The sequence below is a fragment of the Artemia franciscana genome, unplaced genomic scaffold (assembly GCF_032884065.1).
Source record: "Artemia franciscana unplaced genomic scaffold, ASM3288406v1 PGA_scaffold_89, whole genome shotgun sequence".
Taxonomy (NCBI): domain Eukaryota; kingdom Metazoa; phylum Arthropoda; class Branchiopoda; order Anostraca; family Artemiidae; genus Artemia; species Artemia franciscana.
The window spans coordinates 1,544,335-1,561,185 of NW_027062717.1; the positions used below are offsets into that span (position 1 = coordinate 1,544,335).

The 16,851-nt window shown below is 35.1% G+C and overlaps 1 protein-coding gene across 2 annotated transcripts in view; it reads right to left on the reverse strand.

Annotated features, from left to right (window-relative positions):
* LOC136042256 (prickle planar cell polarity protein 3-A-like) overlaps positions 1–16,851 on the reverse strand; it is a 236,940-nt gene that overhangs the window by 152,731 nt on the left and 67,358 nt on the right. For both annotated transcript variants that reach the window (XM_065727202.1, XM_065727201.1), the window contains one exon: positions 2,534–2,699. In XM_065727202.1, coding sequence (XP_065583274.1) covers positions 2,534–2,699 — 166 coding nt within the window. The remainder of the gene's footprint in view (positions 1–2,533; positions 2,700–16,851) is intronic.

Consider the following 16,851-nt stretch of genomic DNA (forward strand, 5'->3'; position numbering starts at 1 on the left):
ACGATTTACTCCCCCGCAATCCCCATGGGAGGGGCTGCAAGTTAAAAACTTTGACCAGTGTTTGCATATATTAATGGTTATTGGGAAGTGTAAAGACGTTTTCAGGGTGATTTTTTGGTTGGGAGGAGAGGTTGGGAAGAGCGGGTTATGTGGGGAAAGCTTTCGATGGAGGAATTTTTTATGGGGGAAGAAGATTTCCATGAAGGGGGCGCAGTATTTTCTAGCATTATTAAAAAAAACAATGAAAAAATAAATATGAAAAAGTTTTTTCAACTGAAAGTAAGGAGTAGCATTAAAATATTAAACGACCGAAAATATTAAGCATATAAGGGGTTCACCTCCTCCTAATACCTCACTCTTTACGCTAAAGTATTTTTAGTAATTTCAACTATTTATTCTACGGCCTTTGTGATTCAGGGGAAAAAATGTAAGCTTTAGTGTAAAGAGCGAGGTCTTGACGAGTGGGCGAACCCTCTCATATACGTAATAAAAACATACGAATTTAGAAGCGTGTTACGTAAGCTAATTCGTAAGTTACCTGTATCTTTTACTAATGAAAACTTTCTTAAAAAATTAAAAGTTCTAGTTACCTTTTTAAGAACCCTAAAAATTGGAGGGCAACTGGGCCTCCTCCCCCGTCCTTTTTTCTCAAAATCATTCGATCAAAACTATGGAAAGCCATTTAGCCAAATAAATAAATATGCAAATTTCGCTTTAATTATTCATCTGCGGAAAGTCGAAATCAAAACATGGATTAATTAAAAAACGTTCAGAAATTAAATAAAAATAACAAGTTTTTTTTAACTGAAAGTAAGGAGCAACATTAAAACTTATAATGAGCAGAGATTACCTCGTATATGAAAACGGCTGTTCCCTCTTCAACGCCCTGCTCTTTACGCTAAAGTTTTTACTGTTTTAAAAAGTAGAGTTGAGAAAAAGAGTCAAACTTTAGCGTAAAAAGCGGGGCGTTGAGGAGGGAACAGCTCCTTTCATATACGGGGTAATTTCTGCTCATTTTAAGTTTTAATATCGCTCCTTACTTTAGTTGAAAAAAAATGTTTAATTTATTTAATGACTATAAGGAACAAATATCAGAATATGTATATTAAACTGACAATACAAGTTGTTGATTGTTTTTCTTTTTTTTTAGTAAAGTGCAAATTATATTCTGGTCTTCAGAAGATGGGGTTTGTCAGCCCTACTTCTTTTAAATTTTGTTCGATCTGAGTTTAACTAGTTTATCAATTGTAATTTCTGTTTGTCATGGGTTTTATTAATTTATCAATGGTAATTTTTGGTAGTTTTACACTTGGAAGATGAGAAAAAAACTCGTAGAATTTGAAAACTCTTTTGTCCATAAAAACGTAAACAATGAGAATTTGATGGTTTCAAAAGCCAACTATCCTACGAAAGAAAGCAAAACCTTCTTAAACTTTTTGGTGCCATGTGTTTTAGCATAAATTTGATATTTTTTTGCCTTCTTTCTTTTAATTTGGTGGCCTCTACTGACAAAAATTGCAGTAGTTCATTAGGAAGTCTTTTCAACAAAAATATATTTGCGGTTGTTTTTTTAAGATACTTAGGATGTTAAGCTTTTAAGATATGTATGGTGTGTAAATTCTCTTTTTCCCTTTCCTTAGCACTTTTCTACGAAACCAAAAAAAAAATCAAATTAAAATTCTAAGTTTGAAAAATGTTATTTTCCACGGGTGGGGGGATTTTCCGGAGGGCTATTTTCCGTAACGGGATATTTTCTGCATGGAGGGGCGTTTTTTTTTAAGTGTAAATGTCTAAAACCATTTCTAAGACTCAATAGACTTCAGAGCGAGTTTTACGTGATTGGAATGCATTAGAAAAAAGTCTTGATGTTATCTGAATCTAGTTATGAGGAAGTACTACTATCAGAATTTCAACCCTAGACCAAACGAAGAAACTTCAAAAGAAACAAAGCGTTTATGTTTTGGGAATAGATTCTGGTTATCCAGCTCTTTTTTATATATGAAGAGGCATTTGAAATTTGAAAGAAACTATCCCCCTCAACAGCCATAGAGAGGGGAAGTGCAGCCCTAAGGTGATTGAAAAATTAGTTTAAGCTTTGGCTGCCTAAAATATTCTGTACATATCATATTGCGCTTTTATGATACTTGTCTAGTTTTTGGCTCGTAAATCATACCTTAATACATATTAGCAGAGATCAAGTGCTAATTCTAAAATAATTATAATATATCTTTCTTCTTCTCACATTTCCAAATATGCAAAATATTTTGAATGGTAATATTGAAAGATTTAATGTTCCTGAATGCCATTTGATGTGTGAGCTTTTTAAAGACTAAATTTTATCGTTTTCAGTTGGCACATCCTGAGACCTTGTTTGAAGGGGGGGGGGGGCTTAAATGATATATGGGGACTTCTTTTACTGTTTTACTATTACTTACCAACATACTGGTTAAAAGAGTAGTTGATTATTTGTTTGCATCAATGAAACATATCTAATGAGATGCTTTAGCCCATTTTAAGCTATATTGTTACTCACATTGTCAACAGAAAGACCCGCAGGGATCCAAGCGTAGCGCTCCACCATTTTGGGGTCACGGGGCTCTTTAAACTTCTCTTTCATACCCAGCTTCTCTAAAGCACCAACATTCTCTGGTCCATAAGCATGCTTCTCTCTGTCACACTGACAGGCTAAACAGCTTTTCCTGAAAAATGATATTATTTTGTGTTAAAGCTTTCCCTTTTGTTGTGGCTTGACTGACAGTTATGGTTTCATAATGCAAATGACTTTTGAAATCCTAAATATATTGTTATAGTACTGGATTCTTTTTGGTTCCATTGGATCCACAGATCCATTTTAGGGTCACGGGGTTCTTTAAACTTCTTTTTCATACCCAGCTTCTCTAAAGCACCAACACTCTCTGGTCCAAAAGCATGCTTCTCTCTGTCAAACTGACAGGCTAAACAGCTTCTCCTAAAAATGATATTATTTTGTATTAAAGCTTTCCCTTTTGTTGTGGCTTGACTGACCGTTAAGGTTTCGTAATGCAAATTAAATAAAAAACAAGTTTTTTTAACTTAAAGTAAGGAGTGACATTAAAACTCAAAACGAACAGAAATTACTCCGTAAATGAAAGGGGCTGTTCCCTCCTAACACCACGCTCTTTATGCTAAAGTTTGACTCTTTCTCTGAACTCTACTTAAAAGAAAAAACAACAAAAAACTTTAGTGTAAAGAAAGGGGCGTTGAGGAGGTAACAACCCTTTCAAATACGGAGTAATTTCTGTTCGTTTTAAGATTTAATGTCATTCCTTACTTTCAGTTAAAAAAAACTTGTTTTTTTATTTAATTTCTGAACGTTTTTGAATTAATGCATGTTTTGATTTTGGCTCTCCGCACATGAGTAATTAAAACGAAATTTGCATATTGATTTATTTTTTTGGCTAAATGGCCTTCTCATAGTTTCGATTGGACGAAGTGAAAAAGGAGCGGAGGAGTAGGCCTAGATAACCTCTAATATTCTGGTTACTTAAAAAGGCAACTATAACTTTTAATTTTACGGACGTTTTTATTTGTAAAAATATACGTAACTTATGAATTAACTTACATAACGAACTTCTATATTCGTATGTTTTATTACCTATATGTGGGGGTTCGCCTCCTCGTCCATACCTCGCTCTTTACACTAAAGCTTAAATTCTGTCCCAATACCTTAAGAATGATCCCTGAATCACAAAGGCCTTAGATTAAATAGTTGAAATTATAAAATTACTTTAACGTGAAGAGCAAGGTAGTAGGAAGAGGTCAACCCCTCATACGTGTAATAATTTCTGTTCATTTGAAGTTTTGAAGCTGCTCCTTACTTTCAGTTGAAGAACCTTTTTCATATTTATTTTTTCATTACTCTTTGAAAAAAAATGCTAAAAAAATCCTGCACCCCCTTCATGGAAATTCTCTTCCCTCATGACAAATTCCTCTATGTAAAGTTCCCCCGGTGAATACCCTCCTCTCAACCCCTCCCTCCAATAAAAACAAACCCCTGAAGGTGTCTGTACACTTCCCAATAACCATTACTATGTGAAAACAATGGTCAAAGTCTATAACTTGCAGCCCCCCCCACGTGGACTGTAGGGGAGTAAGTCGTCCCCAAAGACATCGTTTCAAGTTTTTCGACTATGCTGAATAAAATGAATATCTCAGAATTTTAGTCTGGTGACTTCGGGAAAAAATGAGCGTGGGAGAAGGCCTAGGTGCCCTTAAATTTTTTGGTCACTTAAAAAGGGCACTTGAACTTTTAATTTCCATTAGAATAAGCCCTCTCTCGACGTTCTAGAACCAGTGGGTCGATATGATCACCCCTGGGAAAAAAACAAAAACAAAAAACAAACAAATAAACACGCATCTGTGATCAGTCTTGTGGCAAAAAAAAAACTCCACATTTTTATAGATAGGAGTTTGAAACTTCTACTTTAAGGTTCTATGATACGCTAAATCTGATGGTCTGATTTTGTCAAGATTCTATGACTTTTAAGGGGTGTCTCCCCTATTTTCTAAGATAAGGCACATTTTCTCAGGCTCGTAACTAAGACTAAACTTGATGAAACTTATTTATTTAAAATCAGCATTAAAATGCAATTCTTTAGATGTAACTATTGGTATTAAAATTCAGTTTTTTAGAGTTTCGGTTACTATCGAGCCAGGTCACTCTTTACTATAGTTCGTTACCACGAACTGTTTGATGACTTTTGACATCCTAAATATATTATTATAGGACTGGATATTTCTTGGATCCAATGGATCCATGGATCTAATTTAGGGTCACGGGGTTCTTTAAACTTCTCTTTCATACCCGGCTTCTCTAAAGCACCAACATTCTCTGGTCCAAAAGCATGCTTCTCTCTGTTACACTGAAAGGCTAAACAGCTTTTCCTAAAAATGATATTGTTTTGTATTAAAGCTTTCCCTTTTATTGTGGCTTGACTGACAGTTATGGTTTCATAATACAAATGACTTTTGAAATCCTAAATATATTATTATAGGACTGGATTCTTTTTGGATCCATGGATCCAATTTAGGGTCACGGAACTCTTTAAGCTTCTCTTTCATACCTAGCTTCTCTAAAGCACCAACATTCTCAGGCCCATGCGAATGATTTTGAAATCCTAAATATACTGCTATAACCCTGTTTTTCTATTTTAAATCAAATTACCGGAAGTTTACGGAAAATAAATATACTTTCTTTTGCCACTTTCACAGACTAATCAACTATTCTGAAAAAAAAAGATTAAAAATTCGAAAACATAGTGATTTGTTTCAATTTTCTGCGGGAACAGGTTTCCATTATATCAGGGACATCTTAATCTTAATCTTAGCTGAAACCTATATCCTCTATTGCAAGCAGGAGATTACAATTATCCTTGGTATAGGGCAGTTGCCCCCTATAGGCCTTACTTAACCATTTCCAAATGTAAGTTTAGCAATTTCACAACTAAATTTACCCCTATGATATAATTTCCCTATGCATTGATTTCGAGTATAAACTACTTTATTTTACCTTTATATCTGTTATTATCATTATCTCATTTGTCATATCTTTTTCATTTTTTAGAGAAAGGCCAAGATTGCTCATTGCCAAGAAGAGCTTGACTAGGGATTCAGCTAAAACGTAAGTGGTGTTTGATTTAACTATAACTTAATTATAGTGAACGATGCAGTTATTCACTGCATCAATCTCTGATTTAATTAAAGTGGAGCTAAAATAAAAAAAAAACAAGAGCCAAGAGATCATATGGCACTTGTGATGAGGCCAGAAGAGCCAAGAGTCAAGAGCTCATATGGCATGAGCTCTAGCAAAATTCTAAGAATCAAGGGACTGACTTAAAAGGAAAATCAGAGGATTAATGGCGGTCGGGATTTAAAATAAGAGCTCTGACACACGAGGTCCTTCTAAATATCAAAGTTCATCAAAATCCGATCACCCACTCGTAAGTTAAAAATGCCTCATTTTTTCTAATTTTTCCTCTCTCTTCAGCCCCCCAGATGGTCGAATCGGGGAGAATGACTTTATCAAGTCAATTTGTGCAGGTCCCTGACACGCCTACTAATATTCATCGTCCTAGCACGTCCAGAAGCACCAAACTCGCCAAACCACTAAACCCCTCCCCCAACTCCCCCAATGACAGTGAATCTGGTACGGTTACGTCAATCACATATCTACGAAATTTGCTTATTCTATCCATCAAGCCTCATACCGATTCCTCCACTAAGCGTTTTCCAAGATTTCTGACTTCCCCTTCCAACTCTTCCCAATGTCGAAAATGGAGCATCTGAGACATAAGATCCTTCTATATATCAAGATTCATTAAGATCCGATCACCCATTCGTAAGATAAAGGTACCACCATGTTCACGTTTTCCAAGACTTCCTGTTTCCCCCTCCGACTCCCGCCAACGTCACTAAATCTGGTCGGAATTCAGAATAAGAGCTCTGAAGCGCAATTTCCTTCTAAATATCAAATTTCATTGTAATCTGATTTCCCGTTCGTAAATTACGAATACCTCATTTTTTCTAATTTTTCCAAATTACCCCCTTCCCCACAGCAGCTCTCCCAAAGAGGCGGATCCGATCCAATTGTATCAGCTACGTATCTTGGACTTGTGCTTATTCTTTCCATCGAGTTTCAGCCTGATCCCTCCACTCTATGCTTTTTTCAAGATTTCCGTTTCCCCCACCCCAACTCCCCTCAATAACACTGGATCCGGTAGGAATTTTAAATAAGAGATCTGAGTTACGAGGTCCTTCTAAATATTAAATTTCATTTAGATCCGATAACTCCTTTGTAAGTTAAAAATACCTGAAGTTTTTCTAATTTTTCAAAATTAACCCTCCCCCAACTACCCCAAGGAGAGCGGATCTGTTCCGGTTATCTCAATCACGTATCTAGGGCTTGTGCTTATTTTCCCACCAAGTTTCATTCCGATCCCTCCACTCGAAGCGTTTTTCAAGATTGTAGGTTTCCCCTTCCAAATCCCCCCAACCTAACCGGATCTAGTCAGGATTTAAAATAATAGCTCTTAGACACAATATCCTTTTAAATATCAAATTTCACTAAGATCCAATTATCCGTTCGTAAGCTAAAAATACCTCGTTTTTTCTAATTTTTCCGAATAAACCGTCCCCCAACCCCCATATTATTGAATCAAGGAAATGACTATTTTTAATTTAATCTGGTCAGGTCCCTTATAGGTCTGCCAAATTTCATCGTCCTAGCTTATCTGGAAGCTAGTGGCTAGTGCATAAGCTAGCAAAACCTGGACAGACAGACTGACAGACCGACCGACAGAATTTGCGATCGGTATATGTCACTTGGTTAATACCAAGTGCCATAAAAATGAAGGTAAAAAAGCATTGTGCTAAATATAAGTATAATATATTTGGAACAAGACAGCAATGAGATGTTACTGCTGTTTTCACAGCACAAGATGATGCTTGTCATGGTGGGTACAACCAAAATTAATTTAAGAAAGTCCCAAGAAAGTAAATGGTAAAGTCAAAGAAAGAATACGCCAATTTTTGGCCCAGGGAGGTACACCCAGTAGGAACTTGACGTAACGAAGAAATTTTACCGACAAGTTCCTCTATCTGACGTTCTGAAATATTCTAAATAGGTGAAAAAGGTAACAAATGGGGCACAGAAAACGCGTTATAAATTTTAGAAAGCATTCTTCTTTTATAGCGTGCTTTGCAAGGAACAAGCAAGCCCTATGCCTTGTGAAGCTTTGCACTTAGAAATTCTACTAAAAGTGCTCAGGTATGCTTTAAGTCACTTCCAATGGTTACTCCGAGGTAATTTATTCTTGTCGACAGCTTAACAGGATGACCATCAAGACAAACGATATCAGAGATGGGCTGATTGCGTGGCATACCAATTGACACAACTTCAGTCTTTTCAGCATTAAACTCAAGCCCTATCTTCGTATATTCGGAACATAAAATATTAAAATTTTCCTAAATACCAGAAATGGTCCGACTGAGGTTCAGGACGTCGTCAGCACAATTTAAATATGACAAATCAAGACCTCAAAAAATGAACGATATCTAAACTTTCTTCTGGGCCTCTAGCACAATGTTATTATTAAAATGGAGGAGATGATACCCCACCCTGCCTAATACCTTTCCAAACGAGAATTATAGTTTATAAAACAACATGCCTTTTAGGGTACGCAATTTGACAAAAACATGAAGTTTAATATAGATATGTTTTTAGACACATAGGATTGAGCTATCAAGACCACGGTGGGTGTCATTAAGTAGTAACTGAAGATGTATCCCCGAATTGAACAGCCGTGATACATCGCGACCAGCCATAAAAACAATATTCTTATTTTTTTTCCACGTCTATCAGAACATTTGCAATAGCTTGGTGGATATGTTTACGGATGTAGCTTTCAAACAGTTCGTGGTAACGAACTGTAGCAAGAAGCGACCCTGCTCAATAGTAAACGAAACTCTAAAAAATGGAATTTTGATGCTAAAATATACATCAAAAGAATCAGATTTTCAGGTTGATTTTAAGTATATAAGTTTCATCAAATTTAGTCTTTGTCATCAAAAATTTCGAGCCTGAAAAAATTTGCCTTATTTTAGAAAATAGGGGAAAACGCCCCCTAAAGGTCACAAAATCTTAACGGAAATCACACCATCGCATTCGGCGTATCGGAGAATCCTATAGCAAAATTTTCAAGGTCCTATCTACAAAAATGTGGAATTTCGTATTTTTTGCCAGAAGACAAATCACGGGTGCGTCTCTATTTGTTTGTTTGTTGTTTTTTTTTTTTTTTTTTCCCCAGGGGTCATCATATCGACCAAGTGGTCCTAGAATGTCGCAAGAGGGCTCATTCTAATGGAAATGAAAAGTTCTAGTGCCCTTTTTAAGTGACCAAAAAAATTGGAGGGCACCTAGGCCCCCTCCCACGCTCATTTTTCTCCAAAGTCAACAGATCAAAATTTTGAGATAGCCATTTTGTTCCGCATAGTCAAAAATTATAATAACTATGTCTTTGGGAATGACTTACTGCCCCGCAGTCCCTGGGGGAGGGGCTGCAAGTTATAAACTTCGACCAGTGTTTACATATAATAATGGTTATTGGGAAGTGTACAGTCGTTTTCAGGAGATTTTTTTGTTTTTTTTTTGGGTTGAGGGGAAGGGGCTATGTGGGAGGATCTTTCCTTGAAGAAATATGTCATGGGGGAACAGAAATTCAATGAAAAGGGCGCAGGATTTTCTAAAATAACTATAAAAAAACAATGAAAAAATAAACATGGAAAAGTTTTTCAATTGAAAGTAAAGAGTAGCATTGAACAGGGACGAACAGGGCATTGAACTTAAAACGAACAGGGATTATTCCGCATATGAGGGGTTCTAAAAAACTTTAGCATAAAGAGCGAAGTATTTAGGAGGAGATAAATACCTCGCTCTTTATGCTATAGTATTTTTAGTAATTTCAACTATTTATTCTACGGCCTTTCTGATTCAGGGATCATTCTTAAAGAATTGGGACACAACTTACGATTTAGTGTAAAGAGCGAGGTATTAACGAGGGTACAAATCCCCACATATACATAATAAAAATTAAAGAATATAAAAGTTTGTTACGTAACTTAATTCTTAAGTTACGTATATTTTTTACTAATAAAAAAATTCGTTAAAAATTAAAATTTATAGTTACCTTTTTATGTAACCGAAAAATTTCATGGCAACTAGGCCTCCTTCCCCATCCCTTATTTCTCAAAATCGTCTAATCAAAACTAAGAGAAAACCATTTAGCCAAAAAAGGAATTAATATGCAAATTTCATTTTAATAATTTATGTGTGGAGAGCCAAAATCAAACATGCATTAATTCAAAAACGATCAGAAATAACATAAAAAAAAACTAGTTTTTTTTTAACTGAAAGTAAGGAGCGACATTAAAACTTAAAACGAACAGAAATTACTCCGTATGTGAAATAGGTTGTTCCCTCCGCAATCCCTCGCTCTTTAAGCTAAAGTTTGACTCTTTGCCACAATTCTGCTCTTTAAAACAATTAAAAGCTTTAGCGTAAAGAGCGAGGGACTGCGGAGGGGACAACCCATTTCATATACGGAGTAATTTCTGTTCGTTTTAAGTTTTAATGTCGCTCCTTACTTTCAGTTAAAAAACCTCGTTTTTTTAATGTAAATTTCTTAGAGCCAAACTGATTGTCTGGCGAAAAAGAACAAACATTGCTATGGGGATGGGATTCGAGGGGAGGGGGACCAATCTCTTTAGTAACTTAAAAGAGAGCTAGAACATTTAATTTCTCTTCAATGAGCCCTCTGTTGGTCTTATAGGAGCATCGGTTTAATATAATCACCCCTAGAAAAAAATAAAAAAAATAAACACACATTCGTGATTTTTTTTCTGGCAAAAAAGTGCAAAATTCCACATTTTTGTAGATAAAATTTAGAAACCTCTACAGTGAAGTTTTCTGATACGCTGAATCTAATTTTGTAATTTTTATTAGAGTTCCTTGACTTATAAAAGGTGTTTCCTACCTTTTTCAAAAATACGACGAATTTTTTCAGCCTATGTTCTTTTGATAAGTAGCACTAAATTTAATGAATCTTATATACTTGACATCATCATAAAAATTCAATTCTTTTGATGGATCTATTGATTTCTTACAGTTTCGGCTAACATTGAGTCGCATAACTCCCTACTTCCAGTGCTTTACCATGAACTGTTTGAAAAATTAGGTTAAGCCCATTTCTTTCGTACTGTAAGATGTGAAAAGGTAATTCCTGGGACTTGTACAGAACTCGAAGAGAAACCTCCATTTTGTTTATAAATTAAACAACAAAAAATAAGTTTTCTCAACTGAAAGAAAAGAGCAACATCAAAAATTAAAACGTAAGGATGTTTCTTTTTAAACGAAGTTCACGCTGAAGTTTCTTAGCATTTAAAAAAAGTTCTTATTTGTCTAATTAAATGGCCCTTGGGATTCAGGAGTCGTTCTTATAGGATTGAGACGAAAATTAAAATTTTTGTGTAAAGAACGAGGTATTGAGGAGAGAGGAACTCCCTAAAATTTCTGTTCCTCTTAAGTTTTAATATTCTCCTTACTTTCTGGTGAAAGAAATTTTTTTTAGTTTTTAAATTTAAGAATTTTTTTTTTTAATTTAGTTTCTGAACGTTCTCAATTATTTCCAGGAGATCCGGCTCCTCAAACACGAAAAATTCCTTCTTCCAACAGGAATTCCCTAATTAGAAAATACCTCCCAATCTCCCACATGAAATACCCCCCACCAGAAAAATCTTCCCGATACGATTCCATTCTTGCTGGAAATTCCAACCGGAAAATTTCTTGCCGACGATTCCAGCTTTAAACTTTTTATTAGCAAATTTTCACTTGAAAAAAAACCAACTAAGATCTGATTAGTTTTCAAATCATGCCGGAAATATCCCTCTATGAAAACTTTTTACCACTAATCCCCCCCAGCAGAAAGATGTTCCTGTAGAAAATTGCCCTAGAGAATTTCTCCTGTGGAAATCCCCCCACTGAAATATCCTTTCACACAGTTCTAGCCCGATGAAATTTTTTCCGGACAATTCCCCTTTACATCTCCGTTTATAAAATGATTGGTCAATGAGAATGTAAGACAAATCAATGTGATTTCGTATAGGGATTCTGGCTAATTCCCTCGGAGTCAAATTTAACCTGGAAAGTTTACCCTCGGAAACTTTCCTCCCAATGGAAAATTGTTCCCGTGGGAAAATCCTCCAGCAGGGAATTTGACACCCCCCCCCGAAAAGTGTTTGCATACTTCTAAATAACCTATACTATACATAGGTAATGGGCAAATTTCATGACTTACAGACCATTCTACAGGGTCTGTAGGGGTCAAATTATTCTCAAAGGCATAGTTACTGGACCTTTCAACTATGCTGAATAAAATGGTTATCTCAAAATTTTGACCAGACGACTTTTGGGAAAAATAGGGCATGGAAGGGGGGCTAGTCACCCTCCAATCTCTTTGGTTACTCAAAGAAAAGCACTGGTACTTTTAATTTCTATTAAATTAGCCCTCACCTGATATTCTTGGACTATTGGCTATATACAACTAAGTGACAATAAATTTAATGAATTTTATGCGTTTGGAATCAGCATAGTAATTTGATTTTCTTGATATATCTATTGATTTCAAAATTCCCTTTTTCGGAGTTTCGGTAACTATTGAGCCACGAAATGTTTTTGTTGAGCATTTTTGCTGTTTTGCATTTTAGCTCTTATGTGCAAAATAAAATAAATTATTTATAATAATACAACATAAGTAATAGTAATAAAAAAATAAATACTAAATGAAATATAAATAAATAATAATATAATATAATAATAAAAATGTAAATATAAATATAAATATAATAATATTAATATAAAAATTAAAACATAAATAATAAATAATATAAATAAACAATAAAAATAAATTATGAAATACATAATACAACAAATAATAAAGGCGCAGCTAATTGGTCCATTGGGAAGTATTAATTCAGAAAATGTTCCAAAATATTGCATTAGTCAAATAATAAGATTGTGTGGCATCCCCTTATAAAGTGCGTCAAGCTACTTAAAACCCAACTTGAGAATTCCTGTTTTGTCAATAACTTAAGATTATTCTTAATTCTTTTTTTTTTACTTTTCTGTATGCTTATTTTGCGCTTAACAAAACATGAGTAAAGTCATAAAATTCCACCACTCCATTTCCTTTTCTGCCTTTAAGTTGCCTACTTAGAAAAGAGATCCTCTAGTAATTAAACAAACTTGTCTATTTTCTTAATTATTTTCTTGTAAACCTTATTTTATTTCCAAGTGTCATCACTTTTAAATTATAACTTTTTCGAAGTCCTTCGCTAAAATATTTTTTGCAGTTTCCAAGAGGGATTAGAAAAGAAATTAGATTTACAAACTTCAGCACAAAATCACAAATATCAGTTCACTTTTATGTCAAGTTTCAACTAATGAATCAACTGTTTGAGCGGAGACATTACGAGACTTCCAATCGAAGCAAAAAAGAGTATATTTTTGGAAATTTTCTCCTAAACATGCTTTCAAATCTCCTATTTGAGTATTAATGCGTGACACTCGAGAAAAAAAGCTCTGAGAAAATATACAGCCAGTCAAACTTCAGAAAAGTATACCTGCATTTCTCGCTTATTAAATAGTAAGAAAAATATATTAAAAACGAAAATTAAACATAAAACTTTTAAACAAAAGTCAAAATTAACATCAGTAAAACTTAAATCGGTTCTCCTTACCAAGGTTGGACCGCTATAGACTTTCTTCCCCATGGAAAATTATTCCCGTGGAAAATCCTCCAGCAGGAAATTTGACCCCTCCCCCCGAAAAACCTTTATGTACCTCAACGTTAGTATACATTTGTATACTTCAACGGCGTTAGTTTTCTGATTTTGGTACAAAGCAAATCTAAAGTGCCAAGGACGCTGAAAAAGGAATATGATCTTTAAATTGCTAAGCAGGAATTTAAACAACCATATACGTCTTCAAAATTCAGCGTAAAGAGCGAGGTGTCGAGGAGGGGACAATACCTTTCATAGACGGAATAATTTCTGTTCGTTTTAAATTTTAATATCGTTCCTTACGTTCAGTTGAAAAAAGTTGTTTTTTTGTATATTTAATTTCTGAACGTTTTTGAATTAATGCATGTTTTGATTTTGGCTTACCGTACATGAAACATTAAAACAAAATTTGCATATTAACTTTTTTTTGCTAATTGGTTTTCTCTTAGTTTTGATCGGACAATTTTGAGAAAAAGAGGGGGGAGGAGGCCTAGTTGCCCTCCAATCTCTCGGTTACTTAAAAGGGTAGTTAGAACTTTTAATTTTTTACGAAGGTTTTATTAGTAAAAAATATACGTAACTTATGAATTAACTTGCATAACGAACTTCTATATTCGTTACATTTTTATTGCGTATATGAGGAGGTTGCCCTCTCGCTCTTTACACTAAAGCTTGAATGTTCCACCAATTCTTTAAGAATGACCCATGAATCACAAAGTCCGTAGAATAAATAGTTGAAATTACTAAAAATGCTTCAGCGCAATGAGCGAGGTATTCAGAAGGAGAGGAATCCCTCATATACGTAATAATTTCTGTTCGTTTTAAGTTTTAATTCTGTTCCCTGCTTTCAGTTGAAAAAACTTTTAATATTTATGTTTTCATTATTTTTGTTTTGTTTTAAATAATGGTAAAAAATCCTGCACCCCCTTAATGGAAATTCTCTTCCCCAATGACAAATTTCTCCATAGAAAGATCCTCCCAAGTTACCCTGTCCATTCAACCCCCCTCCTCAATCAAAAAACGATCCCCCTGAAAACGTCTGTACGCTTCCCAATAACCATTGCTATATGTAAACACTGGTCAAAGTTTGTAACTTGTAGACCCTCCCCTGGGGAGTGTAAGGGAGGAAGTCGTCCTCAAAGACATTTTTAATAGATTTTTCGACTCTGCTGAACAAAATGGATATCTTAGAGTTTTGATCCATTTACTTTGGTAAAAAATGAGCTTGGGAGGGGACTTAGGTGCCCTCCAATTTCTTGGTCACTTAAGAAGGGCACTAGAACTTTTATTAGAATGAGCCCTCTCGCGATATTCTAGGACCACTAGGCTGATACGATCAGCGATTCTCTGATATGGTGAATACGGTGGCGTCATTTTTGTTAAGATTCTATGAAATTTAGGGGGTGCTACTCCCGATTTTCTAAATCAAGGCAAATTTTCTCAGGCTCGTAACTTTTGATGGGTAAGACGAAATTTGATAAGGCTTATATATTTAAAATCAGCATAAAAATACAATTCTTTTGATGTAACTATTACATCAATTACATCATTGTATCCGTTGTTTAGAGTTTGTTTACTATTGAGCTGGGTCGCTCCTTACTACAGTTTGTTACCACGAACTGTTTGAAAGAGTAGGGTATTGAGTAGAGACAGCTTCTTTCATATATTAAATAAAAAAAACAAGTTTTTTTAACTGAAAGTAAGGAGCGACATTAAAACTTAAAACGAACAGAAATTACTTCGTATATGACAGAGGCTGCTTCCTCATCAACGCTCCGCTCTTTACGCTAAAGTTTGACTCTGTCTCTCAATTCTTCTTTTTAAAACAGTAAAAAACTTTAGCGTAAAGAGCGGCGCGTTAATGAGGAAGCAGCCTCCCAATTCATTAAGAATGACCCCAGAATCACAAAAGCCGTAGAATAAGTAGTTGAAATTACTGAAAATACTTTAGCGTAAAGAGCGAGGTATTAGAAGGAGGTGAGCCCCTCATATGGGTAATAATTTCTGTTTGTTTTAAGTTTTATTGCTGTTGCTTACTTCCAGCTGAAAAAGCTTTTTCACTTTTATTTTTTAATTGTTTTTTTTTTAAATAATGCTAGTAAATCCTGCTCTCCCTTCATGGAAATTTTCTTCTCCCATTACAAACTCTCGAAGGAAAGTTCCCCCAACATATCCCCCTCTTCTCAACCCCTCCCCCAAACCAAAAAAATCCTCCTGAAAACGCCTGTATACTTCCCAATAACCATTATTATATGTAAGCACAGGTCAAAGTTTGTAACTTGTTGCCCCTCCTACGGGGACTGTGGGGGAGTAAGTCGTCCCCAAAGACATAGTTATAAGGTTTTTCGACTACGCTGAATAAAATGGCTATCTTAGAATTTTGATCCGTTGACTTTGGGAAAATAATTAGCGTGGGAGGGGGCCTAGGTGCCCTCCAATTTTTTTGGTCACTTAAAAAGGGGCACTAGAACTTTGCATTTCCGTTAGAATGAGCCCTCTTGCAACATTCTAGGACAACTGGGTCGATACGATCACCCCTGGGAAAAAAAACAACAAAAAAACAAAAAAAAACAAATAAACACGCATCCGTGATCTGCCTTCTGGCAAAAAATGCAAAATTCCACATTTTTGTAGATAGGAGCTCGAAAATTCTACAGTAGGGTTCTCTGATACGCTGAATCTGATGGTGTGATTTTCGTTAAGATTCTATGACTTTTAGAGGGCGTTTCCCCCTATTTTCTAAAATAACGCAAATTTTCTCAGGCTCTTAACTTTTGATGGGTAAGACTAAACTTGATGAAACTTATATATTTAAAACCAACATTAAAATGCGATTCTTTTGATGTAGCTATTGGTATCAAAATTCCATCTTTTAGAGTTTTGGTTACTATTGAGCCGGGTCGCTGCTTACTACAGTTTGTTACCACGAACTGTTTGATTCAACCGCCAAACTCTACACATCTATGAAGCCTTATTGCAGAGGTTTCAGGCTTCCGTTTACAAAAATCTAAACTCTGGATTTTTCAAATAGTTTGTTTGTTGAAGCGATGCAGCTCAATAGTAACCAAAACTGTAAGAAACAGAGCACTGATAACAATAGATATATCAAAGGCATCGTATTTTGGTGCTTTTTCAAAACAGGTAAAATTAATCAAATCCATCGATATCCGTTAAAAGTTACACACCCGAGGAAATTTGCCCAATTTTTGAAAAATGGAAACGCCACCAAAATATCAAGTGATCCCAATGAAATCCACTGTATTAGATTCAGCATACCAAATAGCCCTACTGTAGATGTTTCAAGCTCCTATTTACTAAAATACGGAATTTTGTCTTTTTTTCCACAAGAAAGATCATAAATGCGTGTTTATTTGTTTTTCCCCCCAGGGGTAATCACATCGAACCAATGATCGTAGAAGATCAGGAGAGGACTCATGGGATTAGAATTAACAACTTATAGTGACATTTTTAAGTGACCAA